The sequence below is a fragment of the Thalassophryne amazonica genome, chromosome 21, assembly GCF_902500255.1.
Source record: "Thalassophryne amazonica chromosome 21, fThaAma1.1, whole genome shotgun sequence".
Lineage (NCBI taxonomy): Eukaryota > Metazoa > Chordata > Actinopteri > Batrachoidiformes > Batrachoididae > Thalassophryne > Thalassophryne amazonica.
In genome coordinates, this window is record NC_047123.1 from 5,237,718 (window position 1) to 5,253,462 (window position 15,745).

A 15,745-nucleotide genomic window follows, 5' to 3' on the forward strand; every position below is an offset into this window, starting at 1 on the left:
GGACCTTCTGGAAGACTGACAGCAACGCATAAGTGGTGTCTGATGATGATGTCGACCCCAATGACTGAACTGTAAATGCTGCCTGTATAAATTTAAGCGTTGCAGAAGGAGCACCAAAACATGGAAACAAAAGTAAAGCAGGGCAACATGGCAATTAATATAGTAACTAATGTAGCAGGAAGGAGTCCTTTAACTGTGCAACACAAACATGTTTAATGATCCAAAACCAAGAATAGTCCTCGTGGTTCACTCGTACAAACATAGACGACAGCTCTTCTAAAGGCATCTGATAATCTAATAAAGGGAAATGCACTTTAAATGTACATTTAACAAAGTATTTTTGTTTTTTTATTACATTTTTACAAAACATTTCACAGATTGAAAAGTTATCATCACTGAATGACACAAAACCAATTACTAACCAATAACATCTTTCTGACCCAACACAAGTGCATAACAGAGGGAAATAAATTAATAAAAAAAAACCCATTACATTCATATTAGATAAAAAACAAAACAAAAACAAAAAAAAACAGGTTTTTGGTCATTGATGGTGAACTTTCTGCTGCGTCACACCACCAACACTGGGCCCACACTTCATTTTTAGAACAAATTGGCCAAGGGAGCATGGATCGTGGGTGCTGGGTGTGAAAATGATACCTGCATCTGTCGGATATTAGCAATGACAGTTGCACTGTGCGCTAGATGTTAAGATCGGTCCGTGTCTTTTGAACGGCTTTGCCAATATTGAAACTAAAAGGTTAAATAAAATAAAAAATTAAAAAAAAGTGCTTTATTCAGTCATCTTCATCAAATACTGAAAATAATCTCTTTGCAGCATCACAAATGTCAGTAAGTGTTGCTCTTTTTGACTCCAGCTGATTTGTCAGAATTCTAGTTATATAGATCAAACGTAAGAGGCACGAGAGAACGCAACAAGTCCAACAAAAATAATGTACCATATTTTCTGGACTATAAGTCAGGTTTTCTTTTTTGGTTGGTTGTTTTTTTTACTTGGTTGGCTATCTATCCATCTATCTATCTTTAAATAGATAGATATATGAAATACTGCATTACCTTCTATGACCACTAGATGGTACCATCTACATGTGTGACAACAAGCTGCTCCTGTATACTGATCTGAATGAGGGAGGGCCTGATCCACACCACAAAGCAGCAGGTGGCATATACGGAGTATGTGCTGGGTCTGGGAAAGAACAACAGTAATAAATCATGCTCTCAAACTGAAAGACCACAGTCTTGAATAAAGAGAGGGAATAACCTTCATATTACTCAGCACTCCATTTATTTACACGACATGGAACGGCCAAAATAGCAACAAGGAAGACAGCTAGGCTAAGGTAAGGCATTATAATGTTTTAAAAATGTATAATTAATTAAAAATTAATTAAACATTCAGGTTTAGCTTCTTCTTGTTCAGTGGTGAGAAGAAGCACTTTACTCTTGAGTTTCTTGTACCTCAGGGTAACTTTAATTAGCTTGTTAACTTCTGCTCACAACTGTCGTGTTAAATTCATTCTGCCTTTTGGTGCATTAAGTAATAGCACCACATTTCAAAAATAAATATGACTCATACACTGGTGTAATTAATGTGGTTTTTTTCCCTCTTCATAGCACATTTTTGTACAGATGCACCTAATACTCCAAGGCGACATATAGTCCAGACAATACAGTAGCATTCTCTAACAGTTAAAATACCTTTTGATCTGATTTGATAATCTCTTTAAAACAATAAGACATTTGGAGTTGGTAAATAGACATACAAAGGGTTAGAGCTAAACAGTGACAACCATTTGAGGATTAGAACCAGCCTGGTAGTGGAAACCAGAGAAGTTGCACATTCACGCATTGAAGTAATCTCCAACTAGAAATCATATGTTTTGAAGCTACAAGTTGTTGTTCAGTCATCTACAGCTGCCTTCTCACCTGTTTGTTCTCATGGAAAACACAGATGTTTGTGTTCTTCATGGTCAAAAACTGTTACATCTACTCAAGCGGGGATGGTGACCCCATGGTATTCTACTTTAGCTAATGTAGCTCCGGTTGAGGAGTGACCAGGAAGGCTACGGAGACAGCGATGGGTGCTTTTAGGTATTGTTCCTTTGTTGGTCCTCCATCATGTCCGTCCTTTTGAGATTCCATTGCTCGACCTGCATCTGTCTGTCCAACTGATCCACCTCTGATTTGCTGGGTGAGCTTCCAGTGTTACTACCACCAAACCCAAAGCTTTCCTTGTGCCTCCCATCAGCATTCCCTGTCTCCCTGCCTCTCTCCCCCATCTCTCTGTGCTTCCCCTCCAACAACTCACTACTGTGCTCGTCGTCTTTGTCAATAGCATTCAAGTCCATCTCAATAGGAGCTTGTTCTGGTCCTGGAACAACTTCTTTCTGGTCCATGTCCACCCATATTGGTCCCACAGGTGGTTCTAGTGGAGTGTATTGGACCACAGTGGGCTGGTGGAGATGATCGTCTACCTGTGGAGGGAGGTTCTGAGGTTCCACATGGAGGAGCTGGGGTTGGTGCTGCAGGTGGTGCAGTGGTTGCAGAGGCTGCTGTAGGACGTGGTGCTGGAACTGCTGCTGATGGTGGTAGTGGTGCTGATGGTGTTGGAGGTGGTGTTGGTGGTACTGCTCTACAATCTGCTTGTCCATACTGTGGACACTCTCCTTGGTTTGGTTTTTGAGGAACTTCTCAAACTTCTTGGAAGCCTTTTTGTTTGTCACAAACCACTCCTGTTGAGACCCACATGGCAAGAAGCCAAGGAGAGGAAGTCCAAAGTTAACACAAAGTTAACACAGAGTTCTGACAGTGACGAAATTCATTGACAGATTTGAAGAGGACATGGATTTAAAATTGGACAACATCTGAAAGGAATCTAATCCTGGTAATTCAGGATTAACTCAGAGGGAGACATGTTGTGAAGTCTTTACCTGTGAATGGACAGAGTTGATGTGGTATTTCACTCCACTCTCAGAGTTAAACTCTTTACTGCAGATCAGACATCTGTATTTACCGGCCTCAAAGTCACCCTGAAATAGAATCACACGGAATAAACAGCCGTGAATCAATGATCCACCCACAAACTGTGTATTTACTGCATCTGTGCTCAGATAATTAATTCTTCAAATCTGGTTTTCCTGATGAATTTGAATAAATATACCCAAGCATAATTCACTTGTCACATCCACAAAGATGAGATAAATAATCTCCAGGGGAGCCAAACAAACCCAACTGGGTGTTGGTCCCAACCCAGGATAAATATGGAAGTGTTGCTTCCTGAATGGCATCCTGCCGCTAAAACCTTTACTAAAACCATCAATGATAATAAGACAGATAACTAAAAGGAGTCCAGAGGTAGACGAGGAACGGGAGGTTGGCTGTGAAAGCAGGGAAGTTGATTTTACTGGAAAGAGTAGAGGGCTGAAAGACTTGACGGAGAAGAGTAAGTAAGTCCCTTCGGCTGCTCCCTTGTTTTCACTCAGGGTCGGGGAATTGCTGGAGGTTTTATGCCAGATGCCCTTCCTGGCGCAACTCCCCATAAAATGGAGAATGGGCAGAGGTGGGTTTGAACCGAGAACCTTCTGCACTGGAAACAAACACACTAACTGCTTGGCCGCTACCCTTGCACCCTTGATGGAGATTGATCTGAAATGGGCGTGTAAATGGAAATGAGGAAAACCGACCTGTATGTAATTGTTTTTCTGACTATTACCTATGACACCTAAAGAGATCCTTGTCATGTGATTGGTGGATTCTATGTCACGTGACAGTCATTATTTGTCCCACTGCATGGGTGACATCACAAGCATGGATTTTTGGTACGATCCATGCAATTTTCTCCCATATGTTTTGTATTACTGCACGGGTCCATTACCTTGCTGTCAAATGAAGAATCTGATAAGTTCTTGTCATGATTTTTCGCAGAATTTAAGATACTGCTAAAAGTTTTTCAGGCTCTCAGTGTGTCAGCTACGTTGCCTGGCGGCCAGAATGTACTACTGGGTCCACCTGCCCCCTGATTCCTTCTCTGAGTAGAAGCACAAGTCAATAAAATAGACAAAATAATGTAGGTCTATTTAGGTGTCATATAAAACAAATAATGAATGTTTCCATTGAAAGATGGAGTGTACCATTCTCCATCTTTCAACCCATGCAAATATTCTTTCCACTGCACTTATAAACATTTATTATTTATATAAAACTTTGTATCTGATTATATATGACTGTATCTATCATTTCAGGTTACACACAATTCCCCATCACATGATTGTTTAAAATGTTATTTCCCCACATATTCCAAAAAAAAGATAACAATTCTCTGTTAAAATCTCAAAACTGTCTTCTGCTGAAGAGTGTGACATGTTTTCACAAGTTCCCAGTTGCAGTTTGAGGATCAGAAGAAGGCTTCTCCACACTGTAGCCAACTGCCCATTTTCACCTACTTTTACACAAGATTAACACCAAGATCTGCACCAATTAAATCTGATTATTGTCGTATTTGGATCATGATTTATACCGATGTCACAAAAATTTTAAACATGTTTAAGTGTGGTATTAAAAGATTTTGAGGATGCTAGGTTTGCCTCCCACGGTTTCCTGACGTCGAGGCTCCTCTTCCTGACTCCTGCTGCAGAAACAACAAAACGGTAAATCCTCATAGATCTGTTGTCATAAATTCTGTTCAAGGAAGATGCATCCACTGGACTTTGCACATGCACACACACTGTGTGTTCCAATGAGGATATATAGGAAAATATATACAGGAATAGCTGAATTGTGACGTACCCGCGTGCAGAGTCCCAGGTGAGCTTTAAGTCCAGATACGCTGGTGTAGGTGCAGCCACAACCCTGAATGAAACAAATGAAATTGTCCAAACACAAAAGACAACATCAGGGGTTGTGTAGAGGCATACACCCAAAAGGAGCACCGAGTGTGTGGCGCCAACATCCTGAGCAGCTACGACAGAACACAGCAGTATGAACAATGTACTGCAATATTACTATCACTAACCCAGCAGTATGAACAATGTACTGCAATATTACTACCACTAACCCAGCAGTATGAACAATGTACTGCAATAGTACTATCACTAACCCAGCAGTATGAACAATGTACTGCAATATTACTACCACTAACCCAGCAGTATGAACAATGTACTGCAATAGTACTATTACTAACCCAGCAGTATGAACAATGTACTGCAATAGTACTATTACTAACCCAGCAGTATGAACAATGTACTGCAATATTGCTATCACTAACCCAGCAGTATGAACAATGTACTGCGATATTACTACCACTAACCCAGCAGTATGAACAATGTACTGCAATATTACTATCACTAACCCAGCAGTATGAACAATGTACTGCAATAGTACTATTACTAACCCAGCAGTATGAACAATGTACTGCAATATTGCTATCACTAACCCAGCAGTATGAACAATGTACTGCGATATTACTACCACTAACCCAGCAGTATGAACAATGTACTGCGATATTACTACCACTAACCCAGCAGTATGAACAATGTACTGCAATATTACTATCACTAACCCAGCAGTATGAACAATGTACTGCAATATTACTACCACTAACCCAGCAGTATGAACAATGTACTGCAATATTACTACCACTAACCCAGCAGTATGAACAATGTACTGCGATATTACTACCACTAACCCAGCAGTATGAACAATGTACTGCGATATTACTATCACTAACCCAGCAGTATGAACAATGTACTGCGATATTACTACCACTAACCCAGCAGTATGAACAATGTACTGCGATATTACTACCACTAACCCAGCAGTATGAACAATGTACTGCAATATTACTACCACTAACCCAGCAGTATGAACAATGTACTGCGATATTACTACCACTAACCCAGCAGTATGAACAATGTACTGCAATATTACTATCACTAACCCAGCAGTATGAACAATGTACTGCAATATTACTACCACTAACCCAGCAGTATGAACAATGTACTGCGATATTACTACCACTAACCCAGCAGTATGAACAATGTACTGCAATATTACTATCACTAACCCAGCAGTATGAACAATGTACTGCGATATTACTATCACTAACCCAGCAGTATGAACAATGTACTGCAATATTACTACCACTAACCCAGCAGTATGAACAATGTACTGCGATATTACTACCACTAACCCAGCAGTATGAACAATGTACTGCAATATTACTACCACTAACCCAGCAGTATGAACAATGTACTGCGATATTACTACCACTAACCCAGCAGTATGAACAATGTACTGCAATATTACTACCACTAACCCAGCAGTATGAACAATGTACTGCGATATTACTACCACTAACCCAGCAGTATGAACAATGTACTGCAATATTACTATCACTAACCCAGCAGTATGAACAATGTACTGCAATATTACTACCACTAACCCAGCAGTATGAACAATGTACTGCAATATTACTACCACTAACCCAGCAGTATGAACAATGTACTGCGATATTACTACCACTAACCCAGCAGTATGAACAATGTACTGCAATATTGCTATCACTAACCCAGCAGTATGAACAATGTACTCTGCTAACTTGTCTCCTGGTAGTGGTAAACCATGTGAGAACTACCTGGTTGGGACAGTGGACTTTGCGCTGCAGCTTCACCTCATTCTTCCACTTCCTCAGAACTTCCTGGCTGAAGGCGGGCAGACCGGGTCGGGAATATTTCAACTGTGCACAAAGTGTCAGATTAGAATCTGAAAACATTTTGACCCTGCTGGGTCGTTACTCGGTAAAAAGTTGATTATTGATTATTGTTGATTATTTTGTTACATACTTGGGTTGTATGAATAAATGCTGCATAATAAGCTAAGATACGTATGGTTTCAGTTGCTAACAGTTAACATGTTCTGTCAAGTTTCACATATAAACTCAGGATCAACCTTTTTGTCGTCTGGCACCAGGTCCGACTGAAACTTCCTCTTGGGCCAGTCTTTGGGTAAGTCGTTGTTGGCAATCTCGGCCATTTGGAAGTTGGCCACCTGGGCCGACACTCGCTGCACTCGCCCACTGGCTGTCCTCTCCAGATTGGTGTCCCGCTGGGCCTTCAGTGCCTCGTCTTCCTCACTCGTCTGGGGCGTCTGTGTTACGGTGGAAGGTACAGATTGGAGTCGGTTATGTTGGTCTTGTGGGTTCCTGTGCCCAAAGGTTTATTTAAATTCACCAAACGGTTTTGGAGGAACTACACACATACAGGGAGAGTCTTCGCTACAACCCTAGTTTTCATTTGCAGGGATTATAATGTTGTCAGACTAAAGAGCTTTTGAAACTAACTTCAGATGGAAATTGGGAAAAAAAAATTTGAAGAACTGGAAAAAGGTTATTTATTTTTTGTTAAAAGATTTTTGTAAATCAGGAACAAAAATGCAAACCGTACATCCAAAGTGCAGAATTCCTCCAAAAATCCTGCATCATTGCATTATTTCCATCACTGAATATTCAGTGATGGAAATAATGAAGATACATGGATAAAATTTGGTTAACTTTGATGCACCACATTATTTATGGAATCTTATCATCACATGCATGATGAACATTAGGAGCAGGTGTGATCGAAGTTACATGAACTTGTGTTTCAGCTTCTTTCATTCCTAAAACTGAGGGGTGGCGAAACCCAACGCCACCGCTGCTAGTTTATAACATTCAGAATAGAAAAAAATAAATAAATAAATAAAGCAATAATACGAGGGTGGGTAATTTAATGATAACAAATGTAGGCTGTCTTTGTTTCACATTAAATTCTGCACGCATTTTTGTCCTGAGTGCACAGATTAAATCACACGTAACTCACGGGGGCGTGTTCTGATTTAAGGTGGTACTCCAGACCGGCTTTGGACTTGTAGGCCTTCCCGCAGTGAGAGCAATTAAGTAGTAGCTTCTCCAGCTCCGACTCTTCTTTGCCGCACTTCCTCATGTGATACACGTAGCCCATGATGCTCGTGAACGCAGCATTACAACCCTAAAAAGACAAATACAAAGGTATCACCCAGCCGTCCAATCAGAAAACCCGACAGTGGAAAAAAAACACCTTTTTATTATCAGCAGTAAAATTAAGTACTGTAATTTTGTCTGATTCCATTTAAACACACAGTTCTCACAGTTAACAGAAGTATACAACAGTTTAAACTAGAGCCCGACTGATGTGGACTTTTGGGGGGCTGATACCGATACCGATATTAGGGAGAAAAAACCCTGACAATACAGATATAACTGCTGATCGAGACATAAAAAATGGCAGTGATTCTGAACAAATTTAACTAACACTTAATGTTTTATAGTTTAAACATGATTATTATTATAAATAAATATAATTATGACATATTTTGTGATTATAACTAACAACTAACCAATGCCACAGTCACCCCACCTTCACTCAGCATCACTCAGCCTTTGCACAAAGTAGACTTCTCATCTATTTTGGCCCCGCTTAGCTGGCGGCTGGTGACTACTTATCTCTTTTTGCTAAAAAACACCCACTCTTTGAAAATGAACAGCAGCAAGTCACTTTGGCTCGATGTCTTGTTGCTAATGTGAACAAGGGGTGACGGGGACCCAGCCATGCTTGACAACTTTATAAACAATTCTGTCATATCGCACTCTGCTGGAGAAACTACATAATGGCACCACTTCAAAATCCAAAGTGTTTTTTTTCTGCATTACACCTTTGGAAATAAAAGTTAACATATCTGCAGTATTAAAGCTGATACCGATATATTCATGAAAGGCTCATTATCGGCTGATATCATCGGCTGACAGATACATCGGTTGGGATCATGTTTAAACCATAACTTTGTGCATTTTAACTGTACATTTGATTTCACATTCATTAAAGGTTCCACTCATTTATTAGCTTGTTGTTTTGTGTCGTCAGTCAGTCATTAAAGGTGATAAAGAGCAACGACTGGACTTCACCTCTTTGGAGCATTTTAATTTGCCCAGTCGCTTCAGGATTTTACGCAGTTTGTCTTTGGTGGCTCGATCGTCCAGGTTCTTGGTGTCATCAGCTGAAGGCTGCAAAGACAAAGGACGAGTTTAATTCAAAAATAAAGTAATCAATCAATGTCAAATCTCTGCTTTGAGGAGAAACTAATGTGGTTATGAATAAAACATCTCAATTCTGCAAGGAAACAGACAAAAACATTTGCAAACACAAAGATTCAAACTAGCACAAAATAAAAAAAAAGAGTCACAAAACATGTAGATATATATACCGTATTTTCTGGAGTATAACTTGTGTTTTCTTTTTTAACTTGTTTGTGAGGGCCTGCAACTGGTGCAACTTATATACTGAAAAATAGCAAATTCTTTATTAATAATAATAGTACTAATTATGTTGGACTTCCCCAGGAATCAAAGCACTAAACAAAACAAACTGTAATAATAAAAGAACAAAAGCCAACAATAAAAAATACACTACAACAAAGCACAAAATCCCACATTAAAGTGCTGATATTACACAACAAAGGTGCGACTTATACTCCAGTGCAACTGATATATGGGTTTTTCCTTCTCAAGGGGTATTTTTTTAACAGGTGCAACTTATACTGTGGAAAAAAACTGGAATAAGAAATACACAAGTAGAGGACGTAGTGCAGCAGATAACTGAAACAATGCAAATGGTGATAAAAGCATCAAATTTGGTAGAAATACTCCTTAGATACTCCTCTTTTGAAAAAAACGATGGGCCACTTGACTTTTCAATCGGTGGTCAGGTAGGGGTCAATTGAAGAATTACACAGAGGTCAAAATTAAAAGATGCTCCAATCATATTGAAAAATATTCCACATTATTTGCCTGAGCATAAGGATTCCAAAAAGGTATAGTTTGGACTATCTGTGACTGAATTCTATGGAGTTACGGGATAAAAACAGCAAGAATGGTGACAAAGCTCATTTTCAGTTTGTACAGGGGTCAAAAGTTAAAGTTGCTCCAATTTTGGTAAAAAGTGATGCAAATTATTGGTTGAGCTAATAGGATTAATAAATGGAATAGTTTTGACAGTGTTGAATGCTTGGTCTCCAAATTAAAGGTCAAACAAGGTCTACGTCTAGTGGATTCTATATAATATGTGACATATGTTACCCTGTAACGTGATAAGTAAGGATGATACATGGTCCAAACTATTCCTTTTTTAAACCGTGTTAACTCAACTAGTAATTTGCATCACTTTTTACCAAAATTGGAGCAACTTTAACTTTTGACCCCTGTACAAACTGACATTGACCTTTGTCACCATTCTTGCTGTTTTTAATCCCATAACTCCATAGAATTCAGTCACAGATAGTACAAACTATACATTTTTGGAATCTTTGTGATCAGGCAAATAATGTAGCATAGCTTTCAATATGATTGGAGCATCTTTTAATTTTGACTCCTGTGTAATTCTTCAATTGACCTCTACCTGAACTCCAACTGAAAATTCAAGTGGCCAATCAGTTTTTTCAAAAGAGGAGTGTCTGAGGAGTATTTCTGCCGAAATTTATGCTTTTATCACCATTTGCAGGATTCCGCTCTAAATATTCTCTTATCTGCTGCACTAACGGGAATTAGAACAGTTCTCTGTGGAATCCCAAAGACAACGACAGGACGAGAAGTTAAGAAAAGGACGCGGTGATGATACGAGTCCTAAAGTCTTACCAAGTGGCTGTGGTCAGCCATGACGTGGTACTTCATCCCCGTGGAAGACTTCAGCTGTTTCCCACAGTGTTGGCACGTAAACGGTTGCTGCACACAAATAAAGTCACTTTGTCATCACAGTGTTTATTCATTGATTCATTTCCTGTTCCCAGGGGACATGAATGTGAAAACCGACAGCTCGTCTTTGTCTCTTATGTTGTTGAAGTTTTGATGAGGTTTCAGTCAGAACTTTTAGCTCCAGGATCCAGGTCAGAAAATAATGTCGTTTTGGAGTTTTGACTTCCCACTTTCGAGGAACATTGAACGCAGCACTGCGGAGAGCACCAGCAAACAGAGCACTGCCATTTACACTTTCACAATAAAAGCTATTATTGAGCAGCCATTAAGGTTCTAATGTTAAAATGCTTTTATTGTGAAACACATATAGGAAGAAAAAAAAGGTTATAAGCTGCAACTTCACACGTGTCAGTTTCTGAAACCATTTAAGTTTGAACAGAGATGCAACAGTGCAGATGGAGTTCCAAAATGTTTAGTGGACAAACAGAATGGAGGATAAATTATTTATTGTGAAGGATGAGGACTCACCAGCCGGCAGTTCTCCATGTGTTTCTTCAGCCCCTCCACAGTTTTCCTGCTGACACTTTTACACTTTGGACAGGTGACTCTGCCTCTGGCCACGATTTGGAGCTGCCAGCGCTCCTCTGGACTTCCTGATGAATGCCGACATTAAAAGCTGGTTTCACATGGCACAAACGTTCCAAACACTCAACAATGAAGCACATTTTCCCAACTGCACGTTTCCTAACTGGTAACTCTGTTAAAGCGAAACAAATCCACATTTCCCTGCTGACATTATTCAAAGTATAATCTGCTTTTATTTTGAAAAGACTTTATAATTTTCCAGTGATCATTTCTTAAATGTGTTTTATTTTGGCCATAAATCCAATAAAATGATAATTAAGCATCTTGCCTGAAGTTGTCCTCTGGTCTGCACCTACCTGGAGGGTAGGTGGGAGGTTCTTTTTTGGTGGAGAACGTTTGGGGTTTGAACGTGTCACTGCACCGGGACGTTGACGCCTCCATGTTGCCATGGACACCAGATCCACCTGAACCTGGATAATTCATAATCGGTGACTAAATTTACACATTTGTAATCATGGTTTATGGTCCTACTTGGTATAAACTTGGCATTTTATAAATACCAGATAAGTGATATGTAACTTCAATCATTCATCCAGCAGGTGGCAGTGTTCGACATGTGGTAGGCAGATTTATGGTACATTACACAAACCAAAGTTGCTTTTTAGATTTATTTGGTGCATCAAAGTTCCAACCTGGAGATGATTGACTGATTTATACCTACAACTTGTACTTACACAAACTGCATTATACAGTTTTACATGTTTACGAAAGGATGAATTCAGTTTTTACAACCTCACTACCAATCGAGCCTAAAAGAGGCCGACTCACCTTTTCAAGACTTTTATTATAACAAGAAATGTGTTTTTGATCCATGAACGAGCAGGTCAAGTTATAAATATACACAAATCCCAGATGGGCACAGTTCAGCTAATTAGCTAACAGCTAATTTGTGATGCTAACTTCTTTAGCGGATTTGTTTTCAGCTAACTTGAAAACCGTTAGCAGCCCAACTGGCTTCCACAAAGTTTAGTTGTGCAAGCTTTTAAGTCAGCAAACTTTTTTTAAAATAAAGTTTAATTGTTACAAACATTTATAAACCCTAAAAAAAAAAAAAAAAAAAAAAAAAGTATTATTTTAAAGTACTTTCCATGTGTATTTTTTACCTGATGTTTATTTAACACTTTGTGTGAATAAATGGTGTGTTGAAAGTAAACTACTGTTTCATGTGTACAATTAATTACTGATGTACATTATTGGTCATCTGATCTTAGCATGCTAATGAATGGTAGGAAGACATGGACACTAGGCAGTGACTTAAGCTGCGGACTTGATGTTTTTGGTACCAGAACACTTCAGAGGAACCCTGTGTACTGCTGGAAGGTGTCAAATGGGCGGTTACTTCAGGAGACTCTAATGAGAAGTATTGCTTCCACTGCGTGGAAACATCACCTCTGACATTTTGGCCATGTGACGTGCTCAAGTGTGTATGATCAGGCATACAAATATCTCAGTGTTGAGGACCCCAGTGGTTGGAGAAGTCCAACGGCGTGACCATATTTTACCTGGCTGTAGCAGATAAACGGGTACTTTCAAGAGGTCAGGATGGACCAACTGGTTGCCATCCAGGATCCAAGGTACTTCCAGCAGATCCCAGACCAGACCAGAGACTTTGTGAAATGATGAACAACAAAGTCAGGCACTGGAACTTCAGCAGAACCTCATGAGTACCACCAGCGGTTAAATATTCCCTTTATAAATTCACTATCAACAGAAATATGATGGAACATTTTGGGTTCTACTGCCGGCGCACCATCGATACAAACGCTCAGGTTTCTTTTCAGCATATTTATTTTGCATTGTAATTTTTGTAATACATCGCCCCAGTGTAAGACGACGAGATGAACGCTCAGAGGCCCTGACCGCTATAATGTGTTAAAGATAAGGTTGGAAAAAGTGAGTTATTAAAGTTATTCTGAAGGAGTTATCCAGCGTTCATGGACGCTGTGAGAAAAAACCTTCAGAGGAGGACTTTGTCTACTGAAAACATTCCTGCATTTCCTTTTCAAAGACTCAGATTTCACAATAAGAGTTAAACATCCTTACGGTCCACTTACAGGAGTCTCCGCCCTCTGGTGGCTGAGGGACGCTATTAACTGGAAGCCTTTGTTCGATTTCCACTCTTTGGACTTTCTTCATGTTCACATCTTCAAAGACACAAACAGTCAGCCCATAATCAAATGTCTGAAACCACGACAACAACAACTCCAGGTGAACCCATTTTGCACGACACACATGAACCAGCGTTGCCATATCAGCTTATTAGAAGCAAATTTGGTCCTTTTTTTTTGTTCTAATGTGTACTTTTGTTGAAGGCCATGGTTTTTTGGGCTTTTGGAGCTTGTTAAACTATCATGTATCCTCACCTACTGTTTCTCGTGCATTATACTGACATCATTATTATGCCCCGCCCACCCGAGCAAATTATCAGCAGAGAATACAATAGAGAGCACATCTGTCTGTGCATATATTTGCCACTATATCTCCAAAGTCTTTAGGCCCAAACAAACCAAACTTGGCACATGGGTAGTCCCTGTCAAAGGAAGGATCTCCATAGCAACCGTTACCTTATTTGCATATTAATTTGGCCACATGGTCAGTGAGTACAAAATCCTATTTTGGATTATAGTCATTATATTAGCTGAGGATTCTGACAACTCACAACTGTCTCGAAGGAATGTCCTACATACAGGTAGGACCTGAGGTCATCCAGTCCTAAATTTCACCCTGACCTGGGTGGGGGATTTGCTGGTTCAATGCTTTTTTTTTTTCTTTTTTTTTTTTTGCATATGTGGGATTTAAAAATAACGCGCAAGGTTACTAATATGATTCTGTGATTGATTGCCTCGTTAATAATTAAAGCTCCTGAGGGAGGTTCTTGTTGCCATGGTTACCTATGTGCTTGTTGGGGGGGGTTGATAAAGTGACACCTGACCCTGGTGATGCACTTTGGGGTGACATAATTTCGCGCCATATTAATAAAATGAATTGAACTGAAATGTAATTTATTACTATTGTTGTTCATATTTGCAGCAGTAGGTGTAAAATTTGAGAAAAACAAAAATAAATTGTTGCTTGTTTCTCTCCGAATAATCTGGCAACACTGATGTGAGCCTTCTTCAGTGCTTTAGCTGTGCTTTAAACCTCAGAACAAACACACCGGCAGGCTGACTTGAAGAACGTGGTGATGAAGTGACGTGTGAAGGAGAACCGGTCTCCAGACGTGTCCGCCGTCTCTGCTCGAGTTGCACCAAGTCTGGTTCTGGCTTCGTCCAGCGTCCCACGTCTGCTCAGACCCCGAGGAGGCCTCGTCTCCTCCTGACCCATTGTTACATTCCAGGCCTGATCCTGGACTTGGTCTGCAGTGGCAGCCCAGTTCTGCTCAGGACCTTGTTCCTGACATGTCAGCCAGGTCTGGTCTGGATCTCCATGGGCCCGATCTCGATCTGAAATCCAGGTCTGGACCTGAGCGGCCTGTGCTCCTCTGTCCCTGGCAGAGTTCCAGACCTGCTCCTGTTCTTGACCTGTGGTCCAGGAGTCGGGGGTTTGGTCCCTGTCCGAGTTCCAGCTCTGGTTCTGGGGCAGTTCTCTGCCGGTCTCTGGGCTTTGAGGCCACACATCCTTTCCTACAAGCCTTGACAGTGGCCTTGCAGTGGGCGGGGCCATGGACCCTGGGGCTGCCCCATTGGCCAGCCTGCCTGATAACATCACTGAGCAGCTGGTGGTTGGGTAGTTCACTGCTCCTGTCGAAACACTCTGGAGGTCCTCAAACCTGATTGGACAAAAAAAAACAAAACAAAAAAAAAAACAAAACAAAACAAACTTGTAGACTTTGGACATTCTCCAATTTGAATGAAAATGTTGTTTTTGCAAACCAACATTATTATTATTACATAAACACATCATCACATTTTTGTCAACACACACATTCTAAATTTGACATTTATCAAGGATTCCAGCAGAATCAGTAATAAAAAAGCAGAATCAGTGATACATCTGTCAGTCATTAAGCATTTCTGATTGATGGTTGTTCCTGAATTTAAAAAAAAATCTATAGTCCTCAGTAACACAACAACAAACACAACAAACAATCTGAAAATGTAACCAGGTTATCTACTGACCAGGGAATAGCTACGGTGTAAGTATCAAGTGTTTACCACGTAGTGGAAGTGAGTTGCCATGTTCAGAACAATGTGACAGAAAAATGACAATGTTCCACAAAATGTCTGTTTACTTGTTCTGATGAACAGGTGAACAAATACGGGTATTTAACTTTGAATAAAGTTGAGCTTCAGCTTCAACCACACATGCGACAAGGGCCTTAAT

At 40.1% G+C, this 15,745-nt stretch overlaps 1 protein-coding gene across 1 annotated transcript; it reads right to left on the reverse strand.

The window, feature by feature from the left end:
- Positions 1–188: 188 nt before the first annotated feature.
- Positions 189–14,768, reverse strand: znf512 (zinc finger protein 512). Its single transcript, XM_034162033.1, has 12 exons — positions 14,632–14,768; positions 13,477–13,568; positions 11,719–11,832; positions 11,306–11,430; positions 10,721–10,807; positions 8,996–9,094; positions 7,875–8,042; positions 6,967–7,164; positions 6,653–6,754; positions 4,807–4,869; positions 2,952–3,050; positions 189–2,753 (listed from the first exon to the last, which is right to left on the reverse strand). Exons 2-12 carry the CDS (start codon positions 13,556–13,558, stop codon positions 2,109–2,111), a joined length of 1,782 nt encoding a protein of 593 aa, XP_034017924.1. The 5' UTR covers positions 13,559–13,568; positions 14,632–14,768; the 3' UTR covers positions 189–2,108.
- Between the last annotated feature and the right edge of the window lie 977 nt (positions 14,769–15,745).